Raw genomic sequence first — 27315 nt, 5'->3', positions numbered from 1 at the left:
TAAACTAACCTAAAATTTCAAGAACTCGATAAGTAGCATGAAAAATCAAAATCAAGGAAAATTTCGAAAATAAAATTTTGAGAAGAGGCAGGGACCTGATGATCTTGTCCAGGTAATCGGAAACAACGGCTTGCCAATAGGGACCCATGGCGGCAGTGCCTTCAACGGCCACGACCAGCTGCTTCTCCGCCATGTTCCTGAGAATGGGCGTTGCTCAATTTGGCGCAATGCACATTGGAAAATGGATTAACACCGAGCAACACCACCCCGGTAAACAGACGATCTCAGATTACGTTTCCCCCTCTGATTTAACTCGTATTTTTACTATTTTCAACCTTCTCAATTCCTTTTTGGATATGTGATTTAAAAAGGGCTGAGATAAACCCTAGTTCGGATGAATCGCACGTTGTCAACCTTCATGACTTCATCCTGCCATGTCAAAAGTTTTATTATGAAAAATAAATTAAAATAAATAAATAAAAATAAAATAACAAACAACTTTTTAGTGCCTACCCCACATGCATACATACTATAATTTTTTATTTTTTTTCTAATTTATTATCATTTATCATTTTATCTTAAAATACAAAAATACAACAAGCAATTTATTCTCACCAATTAAAATACATGAAAATAAGTAAAAGTACATATATAAACTAAATTGATCGAGTTGCAAGATGAAAGTTTTGGTAGATACAACTCGAAAATCAGGTTTTGCATATCGAGGGATATATTCAAATAAGAAATATGTATTTCTTAAAAAATCAATAGTAAAAATTAGAAGTTTAAAATTAAATTCGATTAAGAATATGAATCAAATTTCATAACGCTCTTTTTTATTCAAATCAATGTCGCCTTGGAGCCTTAATTCATTTCAATGTTGAACAATTTACATATCGTTTATCAAACTTTATCTTGTAATTAAAAAATAAATGTAATTGCATTCATTAATTCAAAGTAATCATCAAATATACTGATAGATGTGTAAAGATTTCTCTTCTTTTGATATAAAAATTTGAGAATCGGAATGATTCTGATTTATGATGTTTTTTATTTTCAATATAAATGTAAATTTTGTAAATACAATTCTTACAATGACTTGAAATTAATCAAAGTATAGCATATTGTTAGTAAACTTACTTAAAATAACAATATCAACAAATAATATATCAAGAATGAGAATCTAATATCGTAACTAATGTTTTTTTTTATATAAATAAACACGAAGTATATTAGAAAAAGGCAAACAACTACAAAGCATACAAGATGTATACAAGGTAGCCTAAACCTCTAAGAGTGAGATTTGAAACAAAAAAAACCTCACCAGCCCTTAAGTGGATGCCAACCACTCCAAAAAACCTATAAGTAAAGAAGACTCCTCTCCAATATACAATCTAACCCAACTCCATAAGTTATATACAAAAGAATTTTTGAGTTTCTGTACTACTAAATACCCCCTCTCCTAAAAGTTAATCTATTCATTTCCTTCCAAACTATCCAAAAAATATACAACGAAATGGATTTTCAAATCTTTTTCATTTTTTTTGCCCCCAAAATGGCCCATCCAGCTCATTAACACCTCTTTTACTATTTATGGGAAAACCCACTGAATGCCAAATAAGACAAAGACAATCTCTCAAAGAACTCTGACCACTCTACAGTGTAAAAGTATATGATTTACAATTTATTTTTCATAGCCACACAAATAGCAACGATTTGGGAGCTACCACCTTTTTTTTTTAAGTCTATCTAGGGTAAGAATCTTCCCCCACATAGCCTCCCAAGCAAAAAAAAAAACAACTTTGGTTGGGATTCTAGTCACCCAAATGCAATTATTTGGAAAATAAATGTCATTAGGTGTAATCAGCAATCTGTACGCTTCCTTAACACCAAACTTTCCATTTCTCCCACCCTTCCAAGTAACTAAATCTTCCTCCAAAGTTAGCTTATAGCCCCTCAAAACAGTTAACAAGTCTCCTACCAAATCCAGCTCTCAATCATTAAATGCTAATGAGACTTAGATTTCATCCTCCCTGTCCAAAATTCAGATCTCAAACTTCATCCATCGTTGCATTCCTATGGACAACCAAAGCATATAATTGGGGAAACTTTGGGACAACACTGCAAGGCCACACCAATGATCAGTATAGAATCTAATTTTAGTACCATTACCAATTGTGAACTCTATATTTTCCCAACACCATTTTGTTTCCTTCAAAATCTCATTCCAAACCCCCACTCCAAACGTCCCATTAGCCTCATTTGTCCTCCAACCAAGGCCCTCTTACCCATACTTCACCGAAATCACCTTTTTCCAAAGGTTTTCCTTTTCAAAGACAAATCTCCATATCCATCTACCAAGCAAGGCCTTATTCAAAAGTGTTAGCTTCATTATGCCTAACCCACTCTTTTCTTTATCCACACACACCACCCCCCATTTAACTAAGTGGGTTTTCCTCTCCAAGTTTCCCCCTCCCCATAGAAAACCTATTTGTAATTTTTCTAGTATTTTTGCTACTTCCTTGGGCATTCGAAATAGAGACATCTGGTAGATGGGCATACTAGTCATCGTGCTCTTTATGAGAATGATTCTTCTACCTTTGGAAATATATTGTTTTTTTCCAAAGTGCTAGTCTCCTGCGCACTCTCTCTTCCACCCCATCCCACATAGAAAGTGATTTATGTGGAGCCCCTAAAGGCAGTCCCAAGAAAGTCGAAGGCAAAGACTCTACCCTACACCCTAACTCCACTGCCAATTCCTCAACCTTTTCCACCCCACCAATTAGAAGGATTTCACTTTTAGCCAGGTTGATTCTTAAGTCTAACGTAGCTTCAAACCAAAACAATGTCTAGCTCATATAAGTTAAATGTTATTTCTTTGCCTCACAAAAAACAACTGTATCGTCAGCAAATAACAAATGAGATATATTCATTTCTACTCTTCCTCCTCCTTGTATTCTGCATCCTGAGAGAAAGCCCCCATCAACAGCCCTCCTTATGAGAACACTCAACACTTCCATTCTCATAACAAATAGGTAAGAAGATAAAGTGATACGAACCTCAATTGACATGCTTTGAGACCCAACAAACAGTATTGGAATAATTGCCCAATACTGTTTGTTGGGTCTCAAAGCGTGTCAATTGAGGTTCGCATCATAAAGGGTCTCCTTGTCATAGTCCCTTGGAGCTCGAAAAAAACCCTGTCGGCACCCCATTTACCAAAATGGAAAACTTAACTATTGATATGCATCTCCACATCCATCCAATTCATTTTGACCCAAAACCCATCTTTTGCATAACCTTCATTAAAAAATGTCAATTGATGTTGTCATATACTTTTTCAATATCCAATTTATATATTAGCCCTTTATATTTTCTTTTTTGCCAGGAATCAATCACCTCGTTTGCTATTAGTGATGCATCCAAGATCTGTCTACCCATCACAAAAGCATTTTGATCAAAGGAAACCACTTTTCCTATCACTTTCTTAAGCATGTTTGCCAACACTTTAGCCAACAATTTATACAATCCCCCTAACAAGCTTATAGGTCTAAAATCCCTAAGATCATCAGTCCTTCATTTATTTGGTATTAGCACCAAAAAAATAGTATTTAGGCTTTTGATAAAGGAACTTTATTCATAAAATTCATTAAACATTTCCATGACCTCCTCATTCACAAAGTCCCAACATGATTACCAAAATGCCACTGTGAAGCCATCCGGGTCTGGGGCTTTATCTCCATTCATTTATATCAAAGCATATTGGACTTCTTCTTCAGAGAAAGGTAGTTCCAAACTCTCAGCTTCTTGGAGACTTAGGTGATCAAGTTGCAGCCTCTCAATATCAGCTTTCCATTCTGAACTTTTTGATAACAATCGATGAAAGGCATTAGCTACCCCTTCCCTCACATTTTGCTATTCTGTTAGCCACACCCCATTTATCTTAATTTTATCAAAAGAGTGATTTCTACGGTGGGCATTTACCATACGATGAAAAAATCTTGTGTTCTTATCTCCTTCCTTTAACCATATTTCCATTGAAAGTTGTATCTAATGAGTTTCTTCCAATAATACCCACTTCTTATAATTTTCTCTTGTTTTGTTTTGTTTTTTTTTTTGTTTTTTTTTTTTTTTTTTTTTTTTTTTTTTTTTTTTTATCTCTGTTTCCTCTTTTGACAGACTCCTCTCACTTTCCACCAAATCCCAAAACTCTACTTGTTGAAGAGCTGATTTTTTTTTATTAAATTCCAGCCTCCTAAAAAATCCCTATTCCAATATCTAATTTTTTGTTTTAACTCCTTCAGCTTTGCAGCCAGTCTAAAACTAGCACTGCCTCTTACAACAGTTTCCTGCCACCAACTCCATATGAGATCCTTGAATCCTTCTACTTTAAGCCACATATTTTCAAATTTAAAAGGGGAAGATCTTCTTCTTAAACCACCACTCTTCAGCAAAATAGGGAAATGATCTGAGGTAGGTCTAGGCAACATGCTCTAAAGAACTCCGCTAAACTGATCAAGCCAATTTTGAGTCACTAAAAATATGTCCAATCTAACCCAAGATTGATTATTTTGTCTCCCGTTCCAAGTGAACAATCCCCCTTGCATAGGTAAATCTACTAGCCCTAACTCATCAACTATCTAGGCAAATCTTCTCATCGTTGTTGTTAACCTCACTTACCTACTCCTTTCCATTTGAAATAAAATGATATTGAAATCACCCTCTAAACACCAGGGGTCTTCCCAAATTCCTCTTATTGCCCCTAGTTTTTTTCCCATAAACATTCCCTTTCCTCTTTAGTGAACGGTCCATATACTCCCGTGAATATCCAGACAAACCCATCTTCCACATTCTTGAACATACAAGAGTCTGAATATTGACCTACCTCCAAATCTAGTACTTCAAACGTTCTTTTATCCCAACAAATCAAAATTCCTCCTGCTGAGCCAAAAGCATCCAAAGTCCCCCATTCTAAAAATCTCCCAGTGCCCAAACTCTTTACCACACCATCAGTCATTGCATGAATTTTTGTCTTCTGAAGACAAAATAAATCTACCTTCTGATTTCTTATGAGAGCCTTTATTAATTTCCTTTTAGTGCTATCATTTGCTTCACACACATTTCAACTCAACAATTTGATCTTCATGGGACTTCCGACAGCTAACACCTTTTTCCTTGCATGGGGCATTTCTACTTCTTCCCTCCCTTATTATTAATTGAGAACTCTAGTCTCTTTAACTCCCTTTCAATTTTTGATTTATCCAATAAACCTTTACTATGAATTCTCTCAATTATTTTTCTAATTTTGATAAAAAAAAAAAAAAAAAAAAAACTAGCATACCCTTCTCCAACCCCTCTATTGAAAAACCCAGAAAGTTGTTGAACCTTGCCAAGCTATTTTCCTCCCAACCCCTATCTTCCTGTGACTTAGATTGAGCTGAACACAACTCCACTTTTATTTCCTTATTGCTACCATTATTCACCTCTATCAAATCCCAACAGGTAGTGGTTACACCCTCTGTAATCCCAGATGCAATGACCATACGCAACGAAATCTCCCCCTGAATTGCCTCACTTACTGCCCCAGAAAAGTCGTAATACTCCCCCATCATTGAAGTCCGACCAAAAGAAAAAGAATGAGATGGAGATGACCCAAAATCCCTTATTCCCTTATTCCCCAAGAAATAAAATCATCATCATACCTTAAAGCTTCTTCAACTAAAGCTTGATCTGTCTTTGACCTCTCCACTATTTGTTGCTCTTCTACCAACTACTTCCTCATTCATTCCGTCACCTAGAGTTTAATAAACTTTAGTTATGAGTTGCTCCAATTTCTTGGGCCAGACCAAGCCGGAGAATGGGCCATAACATTCTGGGCTTTGTCCACTAGAGGAAGCTGAGAAGGGCTTAGGCTTGATTCTCCATCCAAGTCGTCTATCCCAATAGTCGTATTATTATCCTCTTCACCAGCCCACCAAAAATCCTTTGAAGACGACGACCCATCTTCAACTATTGCAACCCCTTTTAATTTTAAATCTGCTAATGGGCCTGACTTAGAAAGGCCACTTGCCAACTTAAAATATTTTAAATTCACTAATGGGTCGGACTTAGAAAGCCCACTCACCAACTTAAGTCCTTCAAAGGGCCGAGCCACCGACCCGTTTTGGCTCCGTCTCAAGTCCACTTTACGCCTCCGCCTGCTCGCCTGCCCACACATCCTTTCGACTGGTCGCTGCTGTAATGTTGTAACTATTGTTAATTGTAAGACATTGTTTTTCTATCAACTGAACAAAAAAAAAAAAATCTCACCATTAAAACGAGTATTTTTGAAATAGCAATCTTAATAGAACCAATCAATCACTCAAGCATTTTCAACAAAAAAAAAAAAAAAAAATTGTTTGAGAGTTTTAAGTCGGAAGCACTTAATATCTTTATGTTAAGACATTTTTAAAATTTTTCATTTTAAAAATCTTCATAAAATTATGAAAATAATTTAAAATAAAATTAAATGAATTTTGATTCTTTAAACAAATTATACACATACATAACTTAGTCTAATAATCTTACGATTTTTATGATCATAAGGTTTTTATCTTTAAATTAATCTTCTTTTGATTTTCTCTTTGGGTTCAAAGCATTATGGTCTTACCATCATGTAACTTATTCCACGCTTTAGTGAACCATTTTTACTCATCATACTTAATATAAAAAAGTTAATTTCAATCCATTGTTTTGTTACGGTCAAAATACGAGATTGAACAAATTTTTATTTAATAATATAATTGTTAAAGAATTTCAATTCCATCGTGTTATAATGGGAAGTTGAAGACGGCAGTGGATTATTTTATAAAATGTAGGACCCATCACATGGATCCATAGTGTATGATCTTCGATCTCGCACAACTATAAAAGTTATACTTCCTAATGGGCCCACTAGATGTAAAATCTAATGGTTTCGATGCATGGATCATTGTGGTATAATAAATCAAATGGAAATGGTAATTCAAAATCACTCTTAATATTTCTATGATAGAATAACAAGTTCATTATTTAAATATATTTTTTTCTGTGCAAAAATGTCTGTATGTATGGATTTTTGGGGTAGATTTTTTTTCAACGTCGACTAAGTAAGCATTATGCTTTATATTTTATTTCAATTTTTAATAAATTTATCTCATCATTATTTAATATTTGTAATAATTCTTTTTAAAAATTTGATATATTGACATCATCTATCTTTTTTATAATTTCGTTTATATTTATTTTTAAAATATGGATATATATATATATATATATATATATTTATTTATTTATTTATTATAATTATTATCAAATAATTAAATAAAAATAGTTTATTAAATAATAGTCCACCACATACAGTCAAATGATAAAATTATGGTAAAACTATTGGTTAAACTAGTATTTCGTAAATGTAAAATCATAATTATCGTTTAGAAACTATTTTTAAGAATATTTTTTTTTTTGTTTTTTAGAATAAAAAAATTAGAAAATACGGACAACTATAAAATATTTTATATTTTATGTTATAAAAAAAGGAAAAAAAGTTATTTTTATATAATATTTTTTAATTATTTTTATTGTTTTCACTTCTTTTTTTATTGATGTTTTAAAAAATAGTTATGTAAATACATATAATATTTAAATATAAAATTGTGAATATAAAAATTATTTTTAAAACATATTTAAAAATATTAAAAATATTTTTGATTCCCAAATAAATATTTATTTTATAAAACAACTTAAAATAATTTTTAAAAACTATTATTAAAAATTATTTTTCAAAACAGTTTTAAAAAATAAATAAAGAAGTTATCCATAACTATCATCTTCTAATAATTAAAAAAAAAAACATTTCCCAAAGTCCAGAGGTCGTCGAGGGCCCACAGGCCCACGCAACCGGCTTTCTCAGCCTCTTCTTGAAGCCTTAACGGAGAAGAAAACGAAAATCAGAACAAAACTGCCGACGGGCAAGAAGCTAGATCTCCGGATCAGTAATTGAATTGGCGTCCCATGTGGATATTGATTTAGGGTTTATATTCCAACCTGGGTTTTTCCCAACTTGGTCCAGAATTTGCCAGGAGTAATGCACCAGTAGCGTCAGTTAAGACGATGCTGCGCTTTGAGGACCCCGCGAAGCTCAAAACTAAGAAGGTATTCTTGTTTTCCGTTTATACGCGGATGAATTTTATTGTGTTTTGTTAGTATCGAATGTTGAATTCAATTTTGGTATGTCAATTGTAGTGCTTTTTTAGGATGTATCGTGTGTGGACAACAATGGAGGGGCCAAAATAATGATTGTCTGTTTTTATCTATAATTGTGTGGAGAATATGGAGGAATTCAAAACTGGGTAATTAGTTAACTTGAGTTCGTTGCTCAGCCATGGGGTGTTTGTCGCCAATTTATAACAGGAAGCTACTTATTCAAAATGAAAGAGAGCAGGAAATAAGGTTCCTTAAACCCCACTGACAGAAAGTTCATGGTTCATTTTTTAGTTTCTAAGTGAAATACATTTGATGAAAATGATATAGCTTTTTGAAGTGAAATTTTTATCTGGGTCCAAGGTTGACGATGGACTGAAAGGTGGGTAAGCCTTTTCAGAGTTCATTGACCCACAAGCAATCCCGGGCCTGCGTTACAATCTTTTGGGACTGTACCAGCACTTTGGCTGCGGTGCTTTACTATCATTTTAGTTGGCACCTTCCAACTGACCTATGAAGGGTCATATGACATGGAATAACCTTGCCTAGGATGCATTTCAAGGAGAGAAAATAGAGCAAACTGCATACTATTTAATTGCTATATGTAGAAAAATATCATGTGTTTATTCATCATGTGTTTCATTTTCTATGTCCTTTACTCATGATGACTTATTAATGCATCGACTCATTTAAAGGGGAAAAAGAAGTTTGCATTGCTCTGTTTTGGATGATTTAACCATTATTTATGATGCTAGTAATATAATATGAATGTCAACAGATTGTGTTTGAGGATGTATATGTTGGACGTGATTCTGGCACACTTGAGCAACTGAAAGAGTTGAGCTCCAAGCGTAGAGTGATTGAGGAGTCTATTAATGAGAGCAGCTTCATTACAGATGCTATTGCAAGGGAAATATCTGGAGGATTGACATCTCCTTGTGAACAGGTACTGTCAAATAATTGCTGCATGCCTATTATTCCCATTTTAGAGTCCTCTAAAAAAATGTTTCAAGGCATATAGTTAGTTTGTTTGCTTGTGTAATTCTGTATTTCTGTGGAGAAAGTTCTTTGAATTTTGATAAACGAACTGATGTATATATTCCGATTTTATCCTAGTTGTTATTGGTGACAATTCCATGTTTTGTGCTGAATTTGTTTGTTGATCACACATTATTTGAATCCAAGTCAAATCATTTGATTTGCACATGATTTCCAAACTCCATTGTTCTCCAGCAGCATGTAGCAGACCATACTCCTTATATAATTTAATTTTTTTATTTTTTATACAATGCATCAGGACCTCCAGAAGCTGGAACAGTATCTGCCATTATTGGAAAACTTGGTTGTTCACTTTGATTTGGTTAGCAACAACCGCCAGATGATTGTGTGGACTACAGAACTGAAGATACGATGGACAAGTGCTCTTAGTGCATCATCTTTTTTCAATCTTCTGGGCCCGAAGTATTTTCAAATTGATAGTTTGTGGTTTGAGCTTTGCATGACCCTTTTCCTTTATGGTGCAATTCTTCGGGAGCGGGCTTTAGAAGTTCTACCAGCAGGTAGGCAGTGCCATTCTAATCCTCAAATTAAATTTGCTAGTGTTTATTGACAGCAGCAACATTACTTTCTTCTGCATTATTGTAGATTTGGTGCAATCTGCTACCCTTTTCAGAAAAGCAGCTGGAGTTTATCAATACCTGGCTCATGATGTAATTCCATCTCTACATCCTGCGTCGACTGCTGAGAGGCCACCTGAATCCACCTCAGCAGTGTCCAGTGTTATGAGCCTTATTTGTTTGGCTGAGGCCCAGGTCAGTGTTTGTCATATCTTATAGTTTATGGTTTAGCATTGTAGGGCTTTTGTTAAAGAGTTGTAGCCTTTAAAATTTCACACACCGTTTGCGGAAGATTATAGTTTCCCCATTGTTTTTTCTCTTGGTTTATCTTTATCATTTGATAACAGTTTTTGAGGTAAGCTTGTTTTTTTTTTCATAATCAAAGGATTATTCCAAATATGTTTTAGGCTGTGACTATAAGGAAGGCTGAAGAAAAAGGAAATACCGGAGGTCTTTTGGCAAAGCTGCACTATGGTGTCACACAATTTCTTGATGAAGCCACTGGTGTTTTATATTCAACAACTGGAGAGTGCAAAGATATTTCATCACGCTTTTTGGTATGCATTCATGTTACATGATATTTATTAAGGCTTCATTTATTTATCTTCAATAATATTTTGGGCAAAAATCGGTGATTTCTTAGGTCACAGTGGAATAGTTTCTCGTCACCTGTCTTATGTAAAGAGTAGCACTTGCATCATTTCTCTGTTACTATTTGTAACCATTCCCCTATTTCTCTTTCTTTCCAGAAATGGTTTCTGTTTCTGCAAATAATGCCTCAAGAGTGCATAAGATTGCCTGAACAAAGTACAAAAAGCTAAGCATTGCCCTTCATAAAAAAAAAATTTGGTTCAATCGTTCATCCAACCAACTTGGCATGTCAAAATGAGAGTGAATGAAATCATCTTGATAGGTGATTAACAACCTTGTTAAAGAATTCTGATTTTGATATCCCTGTTTACCCTTTTCAAAGATAAGAGAATCATATTATTGGGGATATGATAACTTAGTATGTTTGGCTATCTTCTTTGAGGTACTTTTAGTTGCTGGTATGATCTAAATTTATTGCAATATTTGCTTTCAAAAGCAAGGAAAATTGTTTGAAAATGCCAACCAAATAATGCCCAAGGGAATTGCTATGTATTTTCAGTAGTCTTTGTTGCATCAATATCATCATGGTTCGTTATTGTTTGCCCAAATGAGAGTTTTTTCCCTGTCAGCATTGGTTTGCCACACTCTGATGTGGACTTTCCTTAACAATCCTCCAATATCAAGGCCAAACAATTTGTTGGCTTATTCATTAAGGGCAGATGGTTGCACTGGGTAAATCCCTTGATTGGTGGCAGGGTGGCCTCATCATTGTTGCTTGGCAGGATTTGTAGATGGAATGGCAACTGGTTTTTGCCATTGATGCCTTGCCATGCTCAACATGGAGGCTTACAGCAACTTTGATGTGCTTTGATGCAGCTACTTTTGCCCTTGATTGGTTTTCTAATAATCATTACATGTGCAAACAAATGTGCATTCCCTTTGGAGTATGCTTTGGTTAATACCATGCATTGAGTTATTGAATTTATGATTACACTGTGGTATAAGAATTGGCAATTAATTTCACTCCCTTGCTATTATAACTTTTTAGGTTATTGACCTTGTCTTCCAAGACAGTCCCTTGCCTTGTCCCTTGGGATTTCACTTCTGGGCATCCCTCAAAATATGAATGTTTCTTTCAAGGTTATTATGAGTTCAACTCATCTGTATCATTTGATGAAATTGGTTCTAATTTTTGGTTGTCATCTTTGATTAATTTCCTTATTTCTGATGTAATTTTGTTAATGCTATGGGCATATCATTGTATAATTTTCTTCTTTACTTGTAAAAATTGTGGTGACCTAAATACGTGTGATTTTCATTGCTGGAAAAATGCATCTTCCTTGGAATTGTTCTGTTTGTAATGCTGTTGGAGTCATACTTGAACCCTGGCACTATTTCAAAATGTGGATAAATCTATCTCTGACTGGTGATGTTGTTATTCAACAAGCTTTTTAGTTGGCACCTGTTCCACTCCATGGAAAATAGGATTCTCTCACTGCTTTGTTTATGGCAAATTAGTGGTTAAATCCATGGGAATCTATTACACGATATCTACCGAGTACCTATATTTTCTCATTTTTCCTTCCCCCTTATTGTGTTTTTTTTTTTCTGTGTTGCAAAAATGCTCATGGATAGTTTTCTTGGGTCTTTGCAGGATTTCATATCATCTTGCAAAGCGTTACACGAGTTAAGGAGTCAGAAGTATCTTGCAGACAGTCTAAAGATTGCTGGCCAAGTAGGGGTTGCAGTTGGAGTTCTTCATCATGCTCTGGTCAATGCGAAAAAGAAAATGCCAGGGGAGGAGTCATGGCGAGTAGTTTTTAGGAAGGAGATCGATGATGCTGCTGATATGCTCAGGAAGTTTGAACACGAGAATGAATTTGTCTGGCGTGAGAAGATCCCCACCATGGATGAGTTGCCATTACTGGAAGGTAAGAAAATTGTGAATTTCATACCTTACCATCCCCAGAGATGGGAAAGGGCGCTTGTCTTCAATATTTAGACGTACAAAGAGATACTGTACAGTAGTATACCTGTCTTCATTTTGTGCAAGCAAAAGGTTGTCAAACTTCTTGGAACTTCCAAGCTTTCTTATTGTGTAGAAGATATGTAACATCGAGGAATTAGCAAACTCCTTTCTCGAGAACATTCTTTTTTTTTTTTTTTTTCCTTTTCAAGAGATTGTTGAAGGCTGTTTTGGGTAATCGAGTTTTGTGGATCAAGTTTATATTTGTAAATTGGAACTTGGGTTGATTACTCTCATACATTTCAGTAAGGAAAAAAATAGACAGGACATGGGGAGCTCGACCCACCCAATTTTCTGGGAACTTCACTGTTAGGCCATGGTTCTTATCAACTTCTGCTTGACTGCTGGTACATGGTTTTCTACTCCATCATCCTCCTTCCACTCATGATGCTGTAGATGTGTTTTTTAATTATTAAACAAAACCAAATGACTTTCCAATTTTTTATTAATTGAAATAAATAATTTACCCTTTCTTCTTTACTAAATTCTACCCATTCTTTCAAAAGTAAAATAAAAAAAATAAAATAGACACAGGGTTTGAGGTTGTTTGAGAATTGTCTTCTAAGCTCGAAAAATAGTTTTTGGAAATAAGGTTTTCTGGAGAATGTATTTTAATGAGTTTTAGTTATTTTTATTTTTTAGATTATTTTTAAAATTCATTATGTAAATACGAATAATTATTGAAAACAAAGTGTTGTCAAAGAAGTCAATGTGTAATAAGTAAAATATTTTTGAAAGACACCTTTATTTTGAATAATATCAACATTAAAGAATTATTCTTAAAATTATCTTGAAAAATAGATTGGTGTGATTTAAAAATAATTTTTTATTTTTTAAAAAGTTTTAATAGTGTTTGATCGTTGTTATTTTTTAATAATTAAAAGAAAATGTGAAATAAAAAATAATATTTTGAGGATAAGTAAAAATTATTTTTATCAATTTTTAAAAGCAAAAAAAATTATGAATCATTTGATCATATTTTATGAAACAAAAAATAATTTTTAAAAACAAGTTTTGAAAAACATGACAAAACCGCTATAATTTTTTAAAAACTATTTTCTCCATAGTGTTTACTTTCCTTGGTAACATAGATAAAATAGGAGTCAAAATAAAGCCCAGATTGTTGTAAAATAAACATAAATATAATGCAAATCAAAGTAGTAGAGATGAAATATATCTTACTTTGATATATAATAGAGAAGAAGAAATCAGATAAGAGAGTTAAGAAAGTTAAGAGAATGAAAAACAGAGAGAATGAGAGAAAGAAATTTTTTTTTTTTTTTTTTGAGATGTATATTATAGAAGATGGGAAACCCTTTTATAGGTTTTCCAAATGACTTCCATTAATATCCCTATTAATAAATATTAATAAAATTTATAAATAATATTAATGGTTTTCATTAATAAGTATTAAGGGAAGTTATAAATAATAATTAATTAAGAGTCGCATTCGTTACTTCAGTTATAACACAGATAAAAATGTTCCGATATCGCTTTTTGCGAGAGGGGGGTAAGACATGTGGGGAGGCATTTGCCAAGTGACAGAATGAAAGCCATTGGAGTGACGAAGAAGTGGGTGGTTAAAAACCCGTTGACGCATTAAAGAAGAAATTCGCGGGAAGGCTCATCACTCCCGCTCAATACCCAGTTGCAGACTTGCAGTGAGGTAGTCTCCATTAGAGTGCTTCATCATGGCTCTTCAATCTACCTTTTTTCCCTACTCTTACAAACTTTGTTCTAGAAAAACGCCCTTATCCCCATTCTCAACCACCCGTTTCTTCTCAATTTGCAATGCTCCAATCTGCACTGGTTCTGGCACGTTGAAGCTATCAACACCCAGGTCTCTCTCTTTCTCATGTTTTGTCGTTGCTTTCAGCTTCATACACTTAAAGCTCTATCATCACTCATACTGATGTACAGGTTGGGAAGAGTTGTTTCTGCTGTAGTTTCTGATAGAGATGCAGTGGGTTCGAGTTTTTCTGGTACTGATGTGTTTAAACTCACTTACTTGGAGGTGGGTTTTGGTTTTTATTAATCTAGGTTTATGGTAATTGTGTGTTTGCCGAGAAAGATACGAAAAGAAAAGGAAATTGGAACTTTGAATCTTAGATTTTTCATCATTTGGGACCTCAGAGAAAAATTATCGATTCAGTTCATCGTTATTAAACTATTTAGCTCTGTTCTTGGGAATTTCATTTTATTGGGAACCGGAAAAACTTACAACATAAGGACTCTAGGTTTTATTTTATTTTATTTTCCTCTATTTTCTCATTCCCTATTGGAGAGTTAACTACTTCAGAGTTTCTTAATTTGTTTTTTGAAGTTTCGCTTCAGGGAAATAGTTGGTTGTGGGATGTTGGTGGGCTGAACATTTTGGTTGATCCAATCTTGGTGGGCAACTTGGACTTTGGAATTCCATGGCTTTATGATGCTGCCAAGAAGTTCTTGAAGAATTTCCAGGTACTTTTTATAGCTATGAACTGTTCTTTAATCTCATAGTAATCATATTTAAATAAATAAAAAAAAATTTGGAATATGCTTCTGTTTTTGTTTGTTTTGTTTAGCTAATTTTCATTATTATGCAAATTTAGTGCAGCTTAGTGAACTTCCTGAAGTTAATTGCTTACTGATTACACAAAATTTCGATGATCACTGCCATTTGAAGACCTTAAAACCCCTCTCTGCAATGTACCCAGATCTCAGAGTTATATCAACCCCCAATGCTAGGGAAATGTTGGATCCCCTTTTTAGCAATGTAAGTACTGTGCACTATAATTTAAAGTTTTCTTCTCTTTCTAGGATGTGGTATTATATAGAGATGTCTTGTGTGTAATCCATCAAAATATGCACAAATTCTTTCAATATAGCTTTGTAAAAAAAAAAAGAAGAACATATGAAAATTGTCCCTGTGATTGATGAAACAGTTCTGATTAACCAAGCTGATTAAATGATCCTAAATTATATTTTCAAATCTTGTTTCCTAGTTGGTCTTGCAAAGGAAGGCACTGGGAACCAATGGTCTTCCACCCTTCCATGCAGTTGAACCCATTTCTCGATGTGAAGAAGTGCAACCTTTGTAGCTTGGACATGGACATAGACAGGGATATTGGCATTTCTGCTCTCTTGTTATAGGTTATCCTCAATATTGTATTCTACTTCTACAGGGGTCTGATACATGTTCATCTATTGGTGTATGACATGACCACAGCTCCTTTCTAGAAGTGTCTGCTCCACATAGAGTGCAATAGATGTGTGACTTGGGTTTACAACAATTCCACATGCTATGCATGACTGGCTATAGATTGGGAATTCTTGCATGCTTGAATGCTCTTAGCAACAACAATATTGTTGATCTGTTGGACCTGCAAAAGAGGATAATTTTGCACTATATTGTTTAGATGTCTAATTTGCTAGTATCCTGCTTGGTATGTTGGCTGAGCATGAGCAAGAAAGAAATTTGTTTTAAATGATACAATCATCTTAGCAGGAGTTTCTGAAACCCTATCCTGAATCCATATTTCTACTAGAAACAAAAGACAGGATTTAAGTTTTAATTCCTGGTCCACCTGTCATTTTCACAATAAAACAGGGAAAAAAAAGTAGTCCGGTCTTTTTTTCGAAATAAATTGGAGAAGGAAATGTAGAAATAACATAATATCTTTCATATTATTTTCTTATCTGATGAATAAAAAATGGGATTTGGCGATCATGCTAATGAAATTTGGATTTCATGTGCCTCCTATGGTCAAAATGTCATAAGACCTAGAGTTGTACCCTGGTCCAGTCATACACATCATCTTGGGAACTAGAATAATATTGCTGAAAAAAGGATCTTGGTTGGACTCATGCTGGTGTCATCTGCATATGTTCCCATCTCTCTCTAGTCTCACCCAATGTCTGCATATGCCAATTAAAATATTGGACATGATTGTAAAAAAATTCTACTCCAAACACTAACTGTTGCCAAAACATTGCATCCTCCAACTGAAGCTTAAGTGTGTTTCTTCTAATTATATTTTATGCTTAATTAAAATTGAATCTGTTATGCTAGCCATCAAAATTTTCCTTTGTTTATATGTTTTGATGTTGATGGATTGCATATTCAGTCCAGAACTTAGTTCTAGAATTGTTCAGGTCACGTATCTGGAACCTGGTCAGAGCTCAAATATTGAAGCAGGAAATGGTTCTAAAGTTCGAATTCAGGCTACTGCAGGGCCAGTTCTTGGCCCTCCTTGGCAGCGCCCTGAGAATGGGTAATTTTTTTGTCCCTTAAATTTTCCAGTTTAACATTGTAATTTATCCCTTAGTCAACTCCATTTCTTGTGTAAATGAAGTCATTTATTTGTTTCCCTTATGGTTTATCAAATGCTTCAGGTATCTTGTCATTTCTCCACAAGGCTTGTTACGTCTTTACTATGAACCCCACTGTGTATACAACAAGAGTCTTCTGGAGAAGGAACATGCTGACATTGTCATTACACCAGTTATAAAACAGCTTCTCCCCAACTTTACTTTGGTTTCAGGACAAGAAGATGCAGTTAAACTTGCAAAGCTGCTCCATGCCAAGTACACAACCTTTAATTTGATTTCAGCCACTTTAGAGTAATTTTTGTTAAATTTATCTGATTGCATCTGTTCCCTTATTTTGTAGGTTTATCGTGCCAATGAAAAATGGAGATCTTGATAGCAAAGGGCTTCTTGCAAGTATAGTTCAGTCTGAAGGGACAGTCGAATCATTCAAGGTCTGATTTCTTTTACATTTGTGGAAACAGACGAGAACCTTTTTCTTTCTATGCAAAAAAAAATTAGGACATGAATGTGTCACTGCCATTGGATGATTATCATTATATGGATAATGATGCTATGCTTTTATTGATGAAATAATTCATGCTAAATGAATGCTTAGTTATGTGTAGCCAAATGCAACTTCATGCATGGTAAAATTTCATTTTTCCCAACATGAATATGGATATTTATCTTCAATGAAGTGTCAGTTTTTTCTTCTTGGTGCTTGAGACACAGAAACAGTTGTAGGAGTTTTCTGACCTCCTCCTGCTACTTTGTTGTGGTATCAAAACAACTTAAATGGTTAATCTGGAATACTAAACTTGCTAAATTAGCAAGGATTGGAAGTTTGATATCAGTTGAGGAAGTTTGAGAGCTGTGTTTGCTTAAAAATCGATTCAATTGCATACTAGGGAAAAGGTCTGTCTTACTACTTTAGCTGTGGATGATTTCTTTGAGAAATAGTTTGAATTACCTGGCAATCTACTGAACTCAAAAAGCCTTAAACCCTAACTACAGTTTTTTCCATATAAATCTTCCAAAGCTGTATATGAAAAGTGACCCTTTGTGGTAAACTATTAAATTTACTTGGAGCATATCTTCACAACTTTGATTAGTGTTGGAACATTGTGATTATTTGGGATTCATTGATTAAGTGTAATATGATGCACAAACGCCCCTAATTGAAGGTGTTACTATGTTACTTAGTTCCCCTTAATTTGTCTTTTGGCTCTTCAAAGTCAGAATGTACCAAATTGATGCCATTGCTTTTGTGCTGAACTGGACTAATATGGAGTTGAAACTAATATATGTTTGTGATGAAGTTTTCTTCTTAATATGGTATCAAACCAATGGAAATTTTAAAGAACCAATGGTAGACATTTATTTTGTTGCAACTGTGGAATGGTTTTTAAAGAATAGCCTTGGAATCAGTTGAAAATGACTACCTTTTTCATGAGTTGCAATTCCTGCAATTCATGCTTATTTCTTATGCTTTTACTTGCTATTGTATACTGTTGTATTTGTTACAGTCTTCCTGCAAATGCCACAAGAAAATGAATACTATTTGGGTTTTAAATGCAGGAACTTTTGTACAAGGAACTACCAGATGCTCAGATATTAGAGCCAACCCCTGGTGTACCATTAGAAATTTCACCTCCTTCGGATCTTCCATAGTGCATTGTAGCCTAAGCACCAACACGGATATATCTGTAGTTCAGTTAGTTGATTGAAGATCTGTTTGTTTTACATAGTATTATTTGATTATTTACTTTTGGCCAAAAATAATAAACAATATGAGCTGATAGAATCAGGAGCCCCTAAATATCAAGTAGACTCAGATTCTGGGTTTTGTGCTTGCTGTGATTCATTTAGAGGCTTATGGATAATAATAATAGAATCAATAATGTGCAATCAGTACTGAAACAATAAAACCATGGTTGAAAGCTTTAGGCTGAATCTCAGGGACAGGAGTGCAGCTTGGGTGGTTAGTTGCATCCACCCAAACCCAATGTGATCTGAGTTCGGGCAATTATTTTTAGTGCACGGGTTGGTTTGAGTTGATTTTTTTCATGAGACTCAATTTGGGTTAGGCTTGACCTCGAATTCAGCAACTACGTCTAATTCAAACTCGATTTAATATTTTTATAATATCTATTTTACACTATTTCATTTTGTAAGAAAGATAAGCCTATTTTCTCTTTTGTTATTATTTTGAAATAGTAAGTCACTTGTTACTTAAATTTTGTTATAAACACATGGAAAATAAAGTTTAAAAATGCACCATAGTTGGTTCTTACTCTACCTAAATGTAACTCATCTAATCTTGTTAATCTGATCCATTTGAGCCTAACCTTATCTTTAGTCTTAACCCAACTTAAAAAAATTAGGTTAGATTAAGCTTGAATCTATTATAAACCCAACCCAACCTGACAGTTAGCAGCTCCAACTAGCTAAGGATGTAAAAATGTTCTTAAGCCTGAACCCTGGCTGCCCCAGCCCAAACCCTGGGACTTGAGGCCCATATCAAAGGTGCTGCCCCTTCATCCTTGTTTAATAAGAAATTGGTTTATTTGTACCCTAAATGCAATTTCAATTTATAAATCCGTAGCAAGTGGAACGGCCCTTTATGAAGCAGTACAGGAGGCTTGTACGTAAACGATGTTCCTTGTTCGTACAAACACCACTAGCAACAAAGGTGATCCGTGAGTTGGAATTCAAATGCCCCTAGAGTAGAGCTCCTTTTGGCTGATTCACTCAGGTCAATGTCAAAATTTTGAACCACAGAAAAATATGAATTAAAATAAAGGGAGGATGCGGGATGCATGAAGCACTCCCGTGATAAAGTATGTAAAAGTTGACTAAACATGGTATGAAAATCCAGTAACGATCTTTCTAAGTCTACAGTCTGATCATTCAAATGTGCTCCCAAGTTCCAAAACTGGCTGTTTATCACCCAGAAAATAGACTTTTGCGTTTGACTCTCTACACACAACATTTAGTGGTGTTTTGGTGGATGGCAAGAGTCATTTGGCCCTAAGCCTCAACCAAGAGGCACATTTCCAAACCCCCCTTCTAAATGCATGCCCACGTTCCATCTCTATCCTCCCCCCTTGATACACCAGAAATTGTTTAAAAATGGCAACCTGGGGATCTCCCAGATGCCGATGCCGATGCCGATACCCTTTTGCAAATTAATTAAGATGATGCATATAGTATGGAATCTTGGACAAGGTAAGATAGGAGGATCAGAATATCTTCCTCACTACGCCTTACCTAGAAGATAAGTTAAACAAGTAGAGAATATACTCGGGCATGCATTAAGATGTCAACTAATAATCAACTTTTTAGGTGACTAAAATATGCCCCAGGGTCCCGGAATATTCGGGGTGGACCATTGGTTACTACATTGTAGAGAGAGAATGCCATATTTTTCTGTTTGTTTTTATAGAAAAGGAAAAGGAAAAGGCTACCTATGCAGCAACCCTTGTCCCATCTGTGCTGTTTTTTTCTGGTTTTATAAGTATAGTGTTGACATCAACCCATAATATCCTTTTCCCTCTTTGTGCTTAGATTCTTTAGATTCCAACTTTTAATTGAATTCTTGTTAACCCAGCTGGTTTATCTGGTTAATTTATTACCCTTTGTAAACGGACGGTCATGGAGAAATACACGTGGCATGATGGAGAAATGATGTAACACCGCATACCAATTACCGAATATCTAATTGCAGAGAGGGTGAGACCCACCGGAGGAGAATAGGGGGCATGTGAAAATTTTGTTACTGACAAATGAATTTCTCGGATCCAAACATTGTCGGTATGTATTTTTAAAATTTAACCTCATTTTGAAAGCATGTATGGTGGGGAAAGCACGAGGAAGAATCATAGAAATTCCACATTTTGAGGTGTTGGTTGGGGGAAGACCTGGCTTCCACGCTACCCAAATTTTGTAAGGAATGGGCATCTATTGCCTCGTAGAAAAGATTTCATCTGATCCGCTACTTTTGTTTGATTGCTTGCTGGGTGTTCTTGAAGGGGAAGGTTTCCCCAATGGTCAAGATTCTCGTATTGTCATTCATTGTTTTGGCCTGACTCGTGAGCCAGGATCTGTACCTTCTCTATTACTAAACAAAGCTGGAATATTCCTTCTTTTGTCAATTGGGCCTCTTTCATGCATAATTAATTAGTTGATATCTTATCTGCAAAGGGGAGGTGGATTCCCCCATACTAAATCAATATCGACCCTAACTGCCTTAAATGTCTCACCAATAATTCACACAAGTTTGTTGGCATTGGTCGAATGGGATGGGCATTGAGCTGGGTTTTCAGTCCAGACCTTCCTAACCCAGCCATGGAGTTTTGGGACTGTATTTGAAGGAATCACTTTGAATTGGGCACCCTTCTGAAAACAAACAATTTATTTATTTACTCACTGCTACAAACAGCAAGGTGGTGAACTACAAGGAGGGTCATTATTCAGCTTCGGCTCTCACTATCACTGTCCACTGTATAACAAGGAAGTGAAAAAAAAAAAAAAAAAAAAAAAAAAAAACCCTCTAATGTTACAATCCAGAGACATTAGCAAAAATCACGAACAAGAAATAACTCAAAAATGATCATATCCATATAAACGACTTTTGGTTAAGGTTTCCCTCGCAAAACTTCTACATCACTCTCACAGTTTGAAAGTTAAAACACAGGGGAAGTTGTGGTGGTATGGGTGGAGGAAGACGTGGCTGGGGAATTAGACTGAACACCCCCTTCACTGTGGCTGCCCCTTTCTTCGGATTGTGACTTTTTGGGCTTCATCGGTTGTTGCCTTTGAGTTGACCCCTGTGGGTGTGAAGGTGGCACTGAAGCCACCGGTGCATAAATTCCATTGGCGGTGGTGACTCCGGTTGCTTCTCCTGATGATGTAGTTGCAGCCACTGCTGTATACTCCGGCGGTGGAACCCATATGCCTCCCACCACTACAAATTGGGGTGCTTGTGGGTTCCCATTATGTTGAATGGCCGGGTTTGGTCTTCTTGTGTGCAACCGATATTTCTGAAACAAATGAAATTTCACAGACCATCAGGCCATGCTTGATCTTTGACACAATGTTTTGGAAATAATTTCAGAAACCAAAATCTATCTCAAGATTACATTTAATATATATAGATAGATTGGCCTAGCATCCATCAGGATCCATACAAAAATGAAAATGACATAACAAAGATAAAGTTTTTGCTAATTCGAGGAAAGTTTTATACAAACCTGTAAATGGCTTTTGACTTCATCATTAGTAAGCCCATCAACCTTCATCAGTTCCCTGATCTGCTTTGGGGTAGCAACTGCAGGAAAAAAAGGGAAAAAAATCAATCAAATTTAATTCAATTCAATCCCATTTTGAGGGAAATTATGTTAAAAAAATTTAACTAGAATCACAATTGTCTCCAAGTATATACACACCATGAGAACCACCAAGCTGTTGAAGGGCATGCAAGAACCGCCTATGCAACTCCGGCGACCAACACCGCCTGGCCTTTCTCTGAGACTGCCCTTCTTTCTCTTCTTTTCTGCTTCCACTGCTGCATCCGGTGGCCGTTTCAGCCGTAGAACTGGTTGCCGCAGACGGGGCCGATGTTGGGTTGGTGCCAACTGCCTTGTCTCTCTTGAAAGGGTGGAAGGCACCGCCATTTTTCTTCACCTCCATGGATGGTATCTTCTTGGGTGTGTCCTACAACAACAAATTTTCCAAAATTTAGTTGAAATAAACCAAAACATAAACCATTATTCCTTGTTTGATCTCTGAGAAAAAAAAAATGTAGGATTAGAGAGGAGCTAAAATTTCAAAATGTTAGAAATTTTGTTCATGTGGGTACCTCTTTGACGGGTGGATCTGGGGTCTGGTTCCACAACTGAACAGATCTAAGCCAATCCGATTTCTTCCCAGACTTGTCATTATTCTTGTCTTTATTATCATTAGGCTGGGGAGATTGTTGTTCATCTTCATCATCAGACATCTTTTTTATTGGGATAAATTCTTCCAACACAGGACCATCGCTAGAGGTCTGCTCAGAACATTCAGATTGTCCATGAAAATATTCCTGGGTCGTCCCCGACATCTGTTGTCTGCATGACTCAATCGCTGCAAACCCACGACACACATCCACTCAACACCTCAAAATCTAAAACAGAGAAAAAAAATAAGGAAGAAAAAGAGAGAGATGGGGTATACCTTGGCTTACAAGCTCTAAACAAAGAGGAAGTTCACGTTGAAAGACCTGAATCTTTCGACGCTCCTCCTCCAATGCTTCGATATAATCATGACACCTCTGCATTTTGTCTGAAAAATCCATGGTAGAGTCTGGAGGGGAGAATTGAGAATAAATGGAGAGGCCTGGACCTCAGAAGCATAGAGAGATCCGGAGAAGGGAAAGGAGGTGTGAATGAAGAATATGGGATCCAACTAGAATCAAAAAACGGAATATAACTTGAAGAAGAAGATATATATATATATATATATAATTGGATCGAAGGGTGTAGGAGAGATCGAGGTCGGGGCGTCGCGTACAAAACGAATCTTGAGGGTGTTTGGAGAGAGAAATATGTGGCTTAGGGTGTTGAATATTCCATGGAGTGATTCTTCTGTAATGGGTTGTCAATGACGTCACCACCGATGTAGGAGATAAGATCAAAGTCCCTCCCTCTCCCCCTCTCTCTCCCTCTAGACTTTGTCTCATTTCTATTCACGGTTTGTGGGTCCCTAGTTTCTTCCAAGAATATCCCTCCCCTTCCCACATTTTCCTTTCCCTTATCACTAATTCTCTCCCTGACACTCCCTAAACTATTTTTAGAACAAAATCTAGATAATTAGACGGTCAAAGAAGTTTCAATTTTCTTAAATAAGATAACTCAAAATTCTAATTACCCAACAAACAAAATAATAATAATTGTGTTTGAAACCTTGAAATGGGGGAATCTTGTGAGTCACACATCTGCCCATGCCCAGTCAGACGAGGGCCGAGGATGGGGCTGTTTTGGGAGTAAATGGCTTTTCACGCTTCTTAAGGGCCAACCATCCGTCTACACCCACCTCCCTTCATTTATTTCTCTTGCTGCGCGTGACCCTCACTTTCCAATGGCAGAGCAACACCAGTAATTTTTTCTGGAAACTTCTGATCTCTATTGGTCGTCCACTGTTGAATTTTCCAATTTTTACTTGGGGTGCAAACGGGGGCTTGGAGTTGGGCCGCCGGTGCTTCAAATGGGTTTTGACTCTAACGGGTTTTGGTCCAATAAATGGGGGCTGTTCCAAAGGAAAACCGATTACAAAGGTCAGAGGCGAAGGAACCCACTTCACTATGGATGGAAATTTGGAAAGGTTTTTCCTTTTGGTGGTTTATCTTATTGTCTTAAAAATTTTCATTTGACGTCATTTGCGATTTGGATAGGCTAAAATCTTTATGCCTTTGTATTGAATCCCGTGCGTTGGTTTCGGTGGGTCGAGAGCCTCGAATCTTTCTGGGCTATAGTCTATAGAATCATTGGAATCTCTTGTTGGGCGTGTCTGAACAGAAGATTTAAAGGAAAAATAGACTTGCCATAAACCCCTGATTTGGGTTTCAGAAATACGTAAAAGGCAGTTGGGAGATGGAGTTAGAAGGACCAAAACAAGCTTCTTCTTTGAAGGGGCCAAAAGGCGAGGGAGAAGCTCAGAGGTGGGCTGGCATATCAGAGCCTGGAGGATCTCGAGACGGAATCAATCAACAATTCCTTTATGGGTCCAAGGCAAATAAATTCCCCAGCTAAGCTTGAGATTCTTCCATGCCAAAATTTATTACAAAGTATTGGGCAACCCTGCATCCTTTTATGAATATCCTACCATAATGTCGTTTAAGAAATAAAAATTGTAACGCATTGAAAAAAATATTTTGGACGGAAAGTGGACAAGTCACGCCAATTGGAGAAGGTAGGTGTTCATACTTCATAGCATCAATCAGGGATGGTGGACATCTCTTTCAAGACCATGACCGCACTGTCTAATCACGTGATTGATAGGATTAGGAATATCCCATCTGCCGTGTACGGATAAGCCCAGCATTCTCCGCACGCCGGCTTCACAATCCAATCCCATACGAGTCTACAAGACCCCCACCATCTACAAAAAAATGTACTTGGTTCTGTCAAGGAGAGAAAACTACTAAATATTAACATGGAAAAATTACTAAGGAAAAAAGAAAGCAAATACGAGTCCCCAGCTATGTTTTAACGTGTCATGCTCTATTGATTGTGTGTATCTCCGTGTTGTTGTTAGGAAAATCCTTCGTTAAGAATGGAGTCCTTAACTTGTACATACAAGACCTTTTACAAAGATTATACTTGTAGGATTTTACTTTGGTTTCTTTCTTTCCATAAACAACATATGAGTATGATTAAACCAGTCTAATGTATTCTTTGGTTGTATTGCAAGGGACTTGGAAATCAATCTTGAATGTGATCAAGATCCGTTCAAAGTTGAAATATGCATAAGAGACCTTTATCATTTCTTTCTATTTCCTATGGGTTATCTAACTCTCATTATTTGAAGTTCCTATGGTTTTTAGTTTTTGGCTTCATCATCGGAGTGTTCTTTCATAGACCTCGACGTATTTTCTTTTAGGTAAAAGTTTTAATCTCTTATTCTTTTTGAGATTTGCTTTGTTGCTTTGCTTCATTTCTATGATATTTCTTTCTCATTAGTAAATGTATGACCTTTATGTTAGTTAGTCTTAGTCTTGGCTTTAGGGTCTTTAGCTTCTTTGTTTTTCTAATTTTTTTTTTTTTTTGTAAATGCTTTTCATTACTTCTTGTAGGTTGCGATAGAGATGGGTTGCATTTTTTTTCCATGTTTCTTTCTTTTTTTGATCGGGTTATTGCAATTGAATTTTCTTTGCAATAGTCTATTCCAATAGATGACTTACTTTTTATTTTAATAAGTTGTTGTTGTTTAGAATGGAAATAAAACAAATTCTACCTATAATGGGAAACTCCCTGGTAGAATACTGAGTTTTTGGTATGCTTCAGAAGGATTTATTCCATTCATACTAGAATGTTCACATGCAAAGAACATCATGATTATTTTTTAGGAATGACATGCACCAAAGCTTTAAATTCAATTAAGATAGACTAGAGCCAAGGAATACTTTCTTATCTAGCTCTGAATCAAAGAGAGTGATAGAATAGAGTGGCTCACTATCCTCAAAATCTAGATCAATTGCCTTTTGTAAGGTTACTCGATAACACTCTAATTAGAGCCATTGTTTGTACTCTAATGACACAGATATAATGAATTATGCAAATATAAAAGTCAAATTCATCAAACTTAATTTGAATTGTTGCTAAAACCCTAAACATAGATCTAACATATATCTTGAGTTAAATCTCATGGTTAAAGGATGAAAAGAATGCAAGTTGAAGGAATCACTTTAAACCATGGTAGAGAAGAGATTAAACATGCTTAAAAAGAGCTCTAAGAGTGTGAAGTTGATAAGAGTTCCAATAAATGAAGTGGAGCAATTCATAGCATGAGAAATGATAAATGAAGGTTATGGAAAGAGTTGGAGTGTAAACAAACACAACAAAGAAGGTTGAAGGCCATAACTTAAAGTTCAAACATGAGAATTGAAATTCAAAATTTGGCAATAACACACACTTTAACTTTGAGGTGAAGTTTGGAGCATTTCTTGAGGTTATTTTTTAGAAAGGTATATATTATTTTAACCTTAGAAATTCAAGAGCCCAATGCTTCAAACGGTGTGAAAATTGAAGTTAAAATGAGGAAGTTAAGCACGTTTAAAACAGACTAAGTAGAGAGGGTTGGTGAGTTCAAAATTGATAACTTGAATTCGAAATGGTTTTTGGCAATTTTGGGCTCAAAGAAATGCAAGTATACTTTTAGAAGATGCTTAGTTTGAACCCCCTTACCAATTTTGAATATAAAAAAACTCATTTTGAACCTAAAAACATGGTGATCGTCAGCATGAATAGTAGGTGAGTTTGAAATTGATCGGAAATTTCAAACTCACTTCCCTAGATTTAAAATTCAACAATGTTGGCACTTATGAGTCTTAATTTGAATTCACTTTAATTTCAAACTCAACCACTAGTGGTCGATTCTTGAACTCTGAAATACATTGAAATGAGTTCTAAATGCCTCTATTTAATTCAAAAAGCATAATACTCATTTAGAAGTCACAATATTTTAAGTCTTTTAGGTTGTTTATGACTTTTCTTTATAATAAATAACCAATGTAAGTGTACTACATTTTAGGTTATTGAATTTATTATAAAAATTCTTTTAGTTTTAGATTTGGGGGAAAGAAAAAGAAGTTTTGAAGTTTTTTGTAGAAGAAGATAACAGGTTTGATTTATTTCTATTGGCCTAAAGGTTCTCCTAAGCACATTTTGATGACAACAAAATAAAGTTAATTATACTAATATGTTTAAATCAAGTGAAGTTTTCAAGTTTTATCATTAAATTTTTAAAAAAGCTCAAGTATATTTATTAGAGATTCAAACATTATAAAGAAATGGATCCTTGAAAATTCAAGTA

General features: G+C 35.4%; 4 protein-coding genes across 4 annotated transcripts in view; 2 read left to right on the top strand and 2 right to left on the bottom strand.

Moving 5' to 3' along the window:
* The window catches only part of LOC117915753 (mediator of RNA polymerase II transcription subunit 25), a 70459-nt gene extending 70041 nt beyond the window's left edge, over positions 1-418 (bottom strand). Inside the window, exon 1 of the mRNA XM_034831436.1 lies at positions 96-418. Within this exon, the coding sequence (XP_034687327.1) occupies positions 96-193 (98 nt within the window). The 5' untranslated portion in view covers positions 194-418. The remainder of the gene's footprint in view (positions 1-95) is intronic.
* A 7486-nt stretch (positions 419-7904) lies between these two features.
* Positions 7905-12754, top strand: LOC117926736. The gene is made up of 6 exons (XM_034846351.1): positions 7905-8172; positions 8999-9166; positions 9518-9779; positions 9865-10031; positions 10244-10393; positions 12082-12754. The coding sequence occupies exons 1-6, from the start codon at positions 8131-8133 to the stop codon at positions 12427-12429; spliced, it is 1137 nt and encodes a 378-aa protein (XP_034702242.1). The 5' UTR covers positions 7905-8130; the 3' UTR covers positions 12430-12754.
* A 1246-nt stretch (positions 12755-14000) lies between these two features.
* On the top strand, positions 14001-18577 carry LOC117927681. The gene is made up of 8 exons (XM_034847360.1): positions 14001-14293; positions 14374-14467; positions 14788-14913; positions 15050-15208; positions 16588-16706; positions 16828-17019; positions 17105-17195; positions 18322-18577. Exons 1-8 carry the CDS (start codon positions 14145-14147, stop codon positions 18412-18414), a joined length of 1023 nt encoding a protein of 340 aa, XP_034703251.1. The 5' UTR covers positions 14001-14144; the 3' UTR covers positions 18415-18577.
* A 2562-nt stretch (positions 18578-21139) lies between these two features.
* On the bottom strand, positions 21140-23303 carry LOC117910510 (transcription factor HHO3-like). Its single transcript, XM_034824914.1, has 5 exons — positions 22960-23303; positions 22604-22869; positions 22191-22458; positions 21996-22072; positions 21140-21785 (listed from the first exon to the last, which is right to left on the bottom strand). Exons 1-5 carry the CDS (start codon positions 23078-23080, stop codon positions 21429-21431), a joined length of 1089 nt encoding a protein of 362 aa, XP_034680805.1. The 5' UTR covers positions 23081-23303; the 3' UTR covers positions 21140-21428.
* Between the last annotated feature and the right edge of the window lie 4012 nt (positions 23304-27315).

Source organism: Vitis riparia, chromosome 1, assembly GCF_004353265.1.
Source record: "Vitis riparia cultivar Riparia Gloire de Montpellier isolate 1030 chromosome 1, EGFV_Vit.rip_1.0, whole genome shotgun sequence".
In the NCBI taxonomy this organism is placed as follows: domain Eukaryota; kingdom Viridiplantae; phylum Streptophyta; class Magnoliopsida; order Vitales; family Vitaceae; genus Vitis; species Vitis riparia.
The sequence above is the reverse complement of the archived record's forward strand: the minus strand, read 5'-3'. Positions and strand labels throughout refer to the sequence as shown.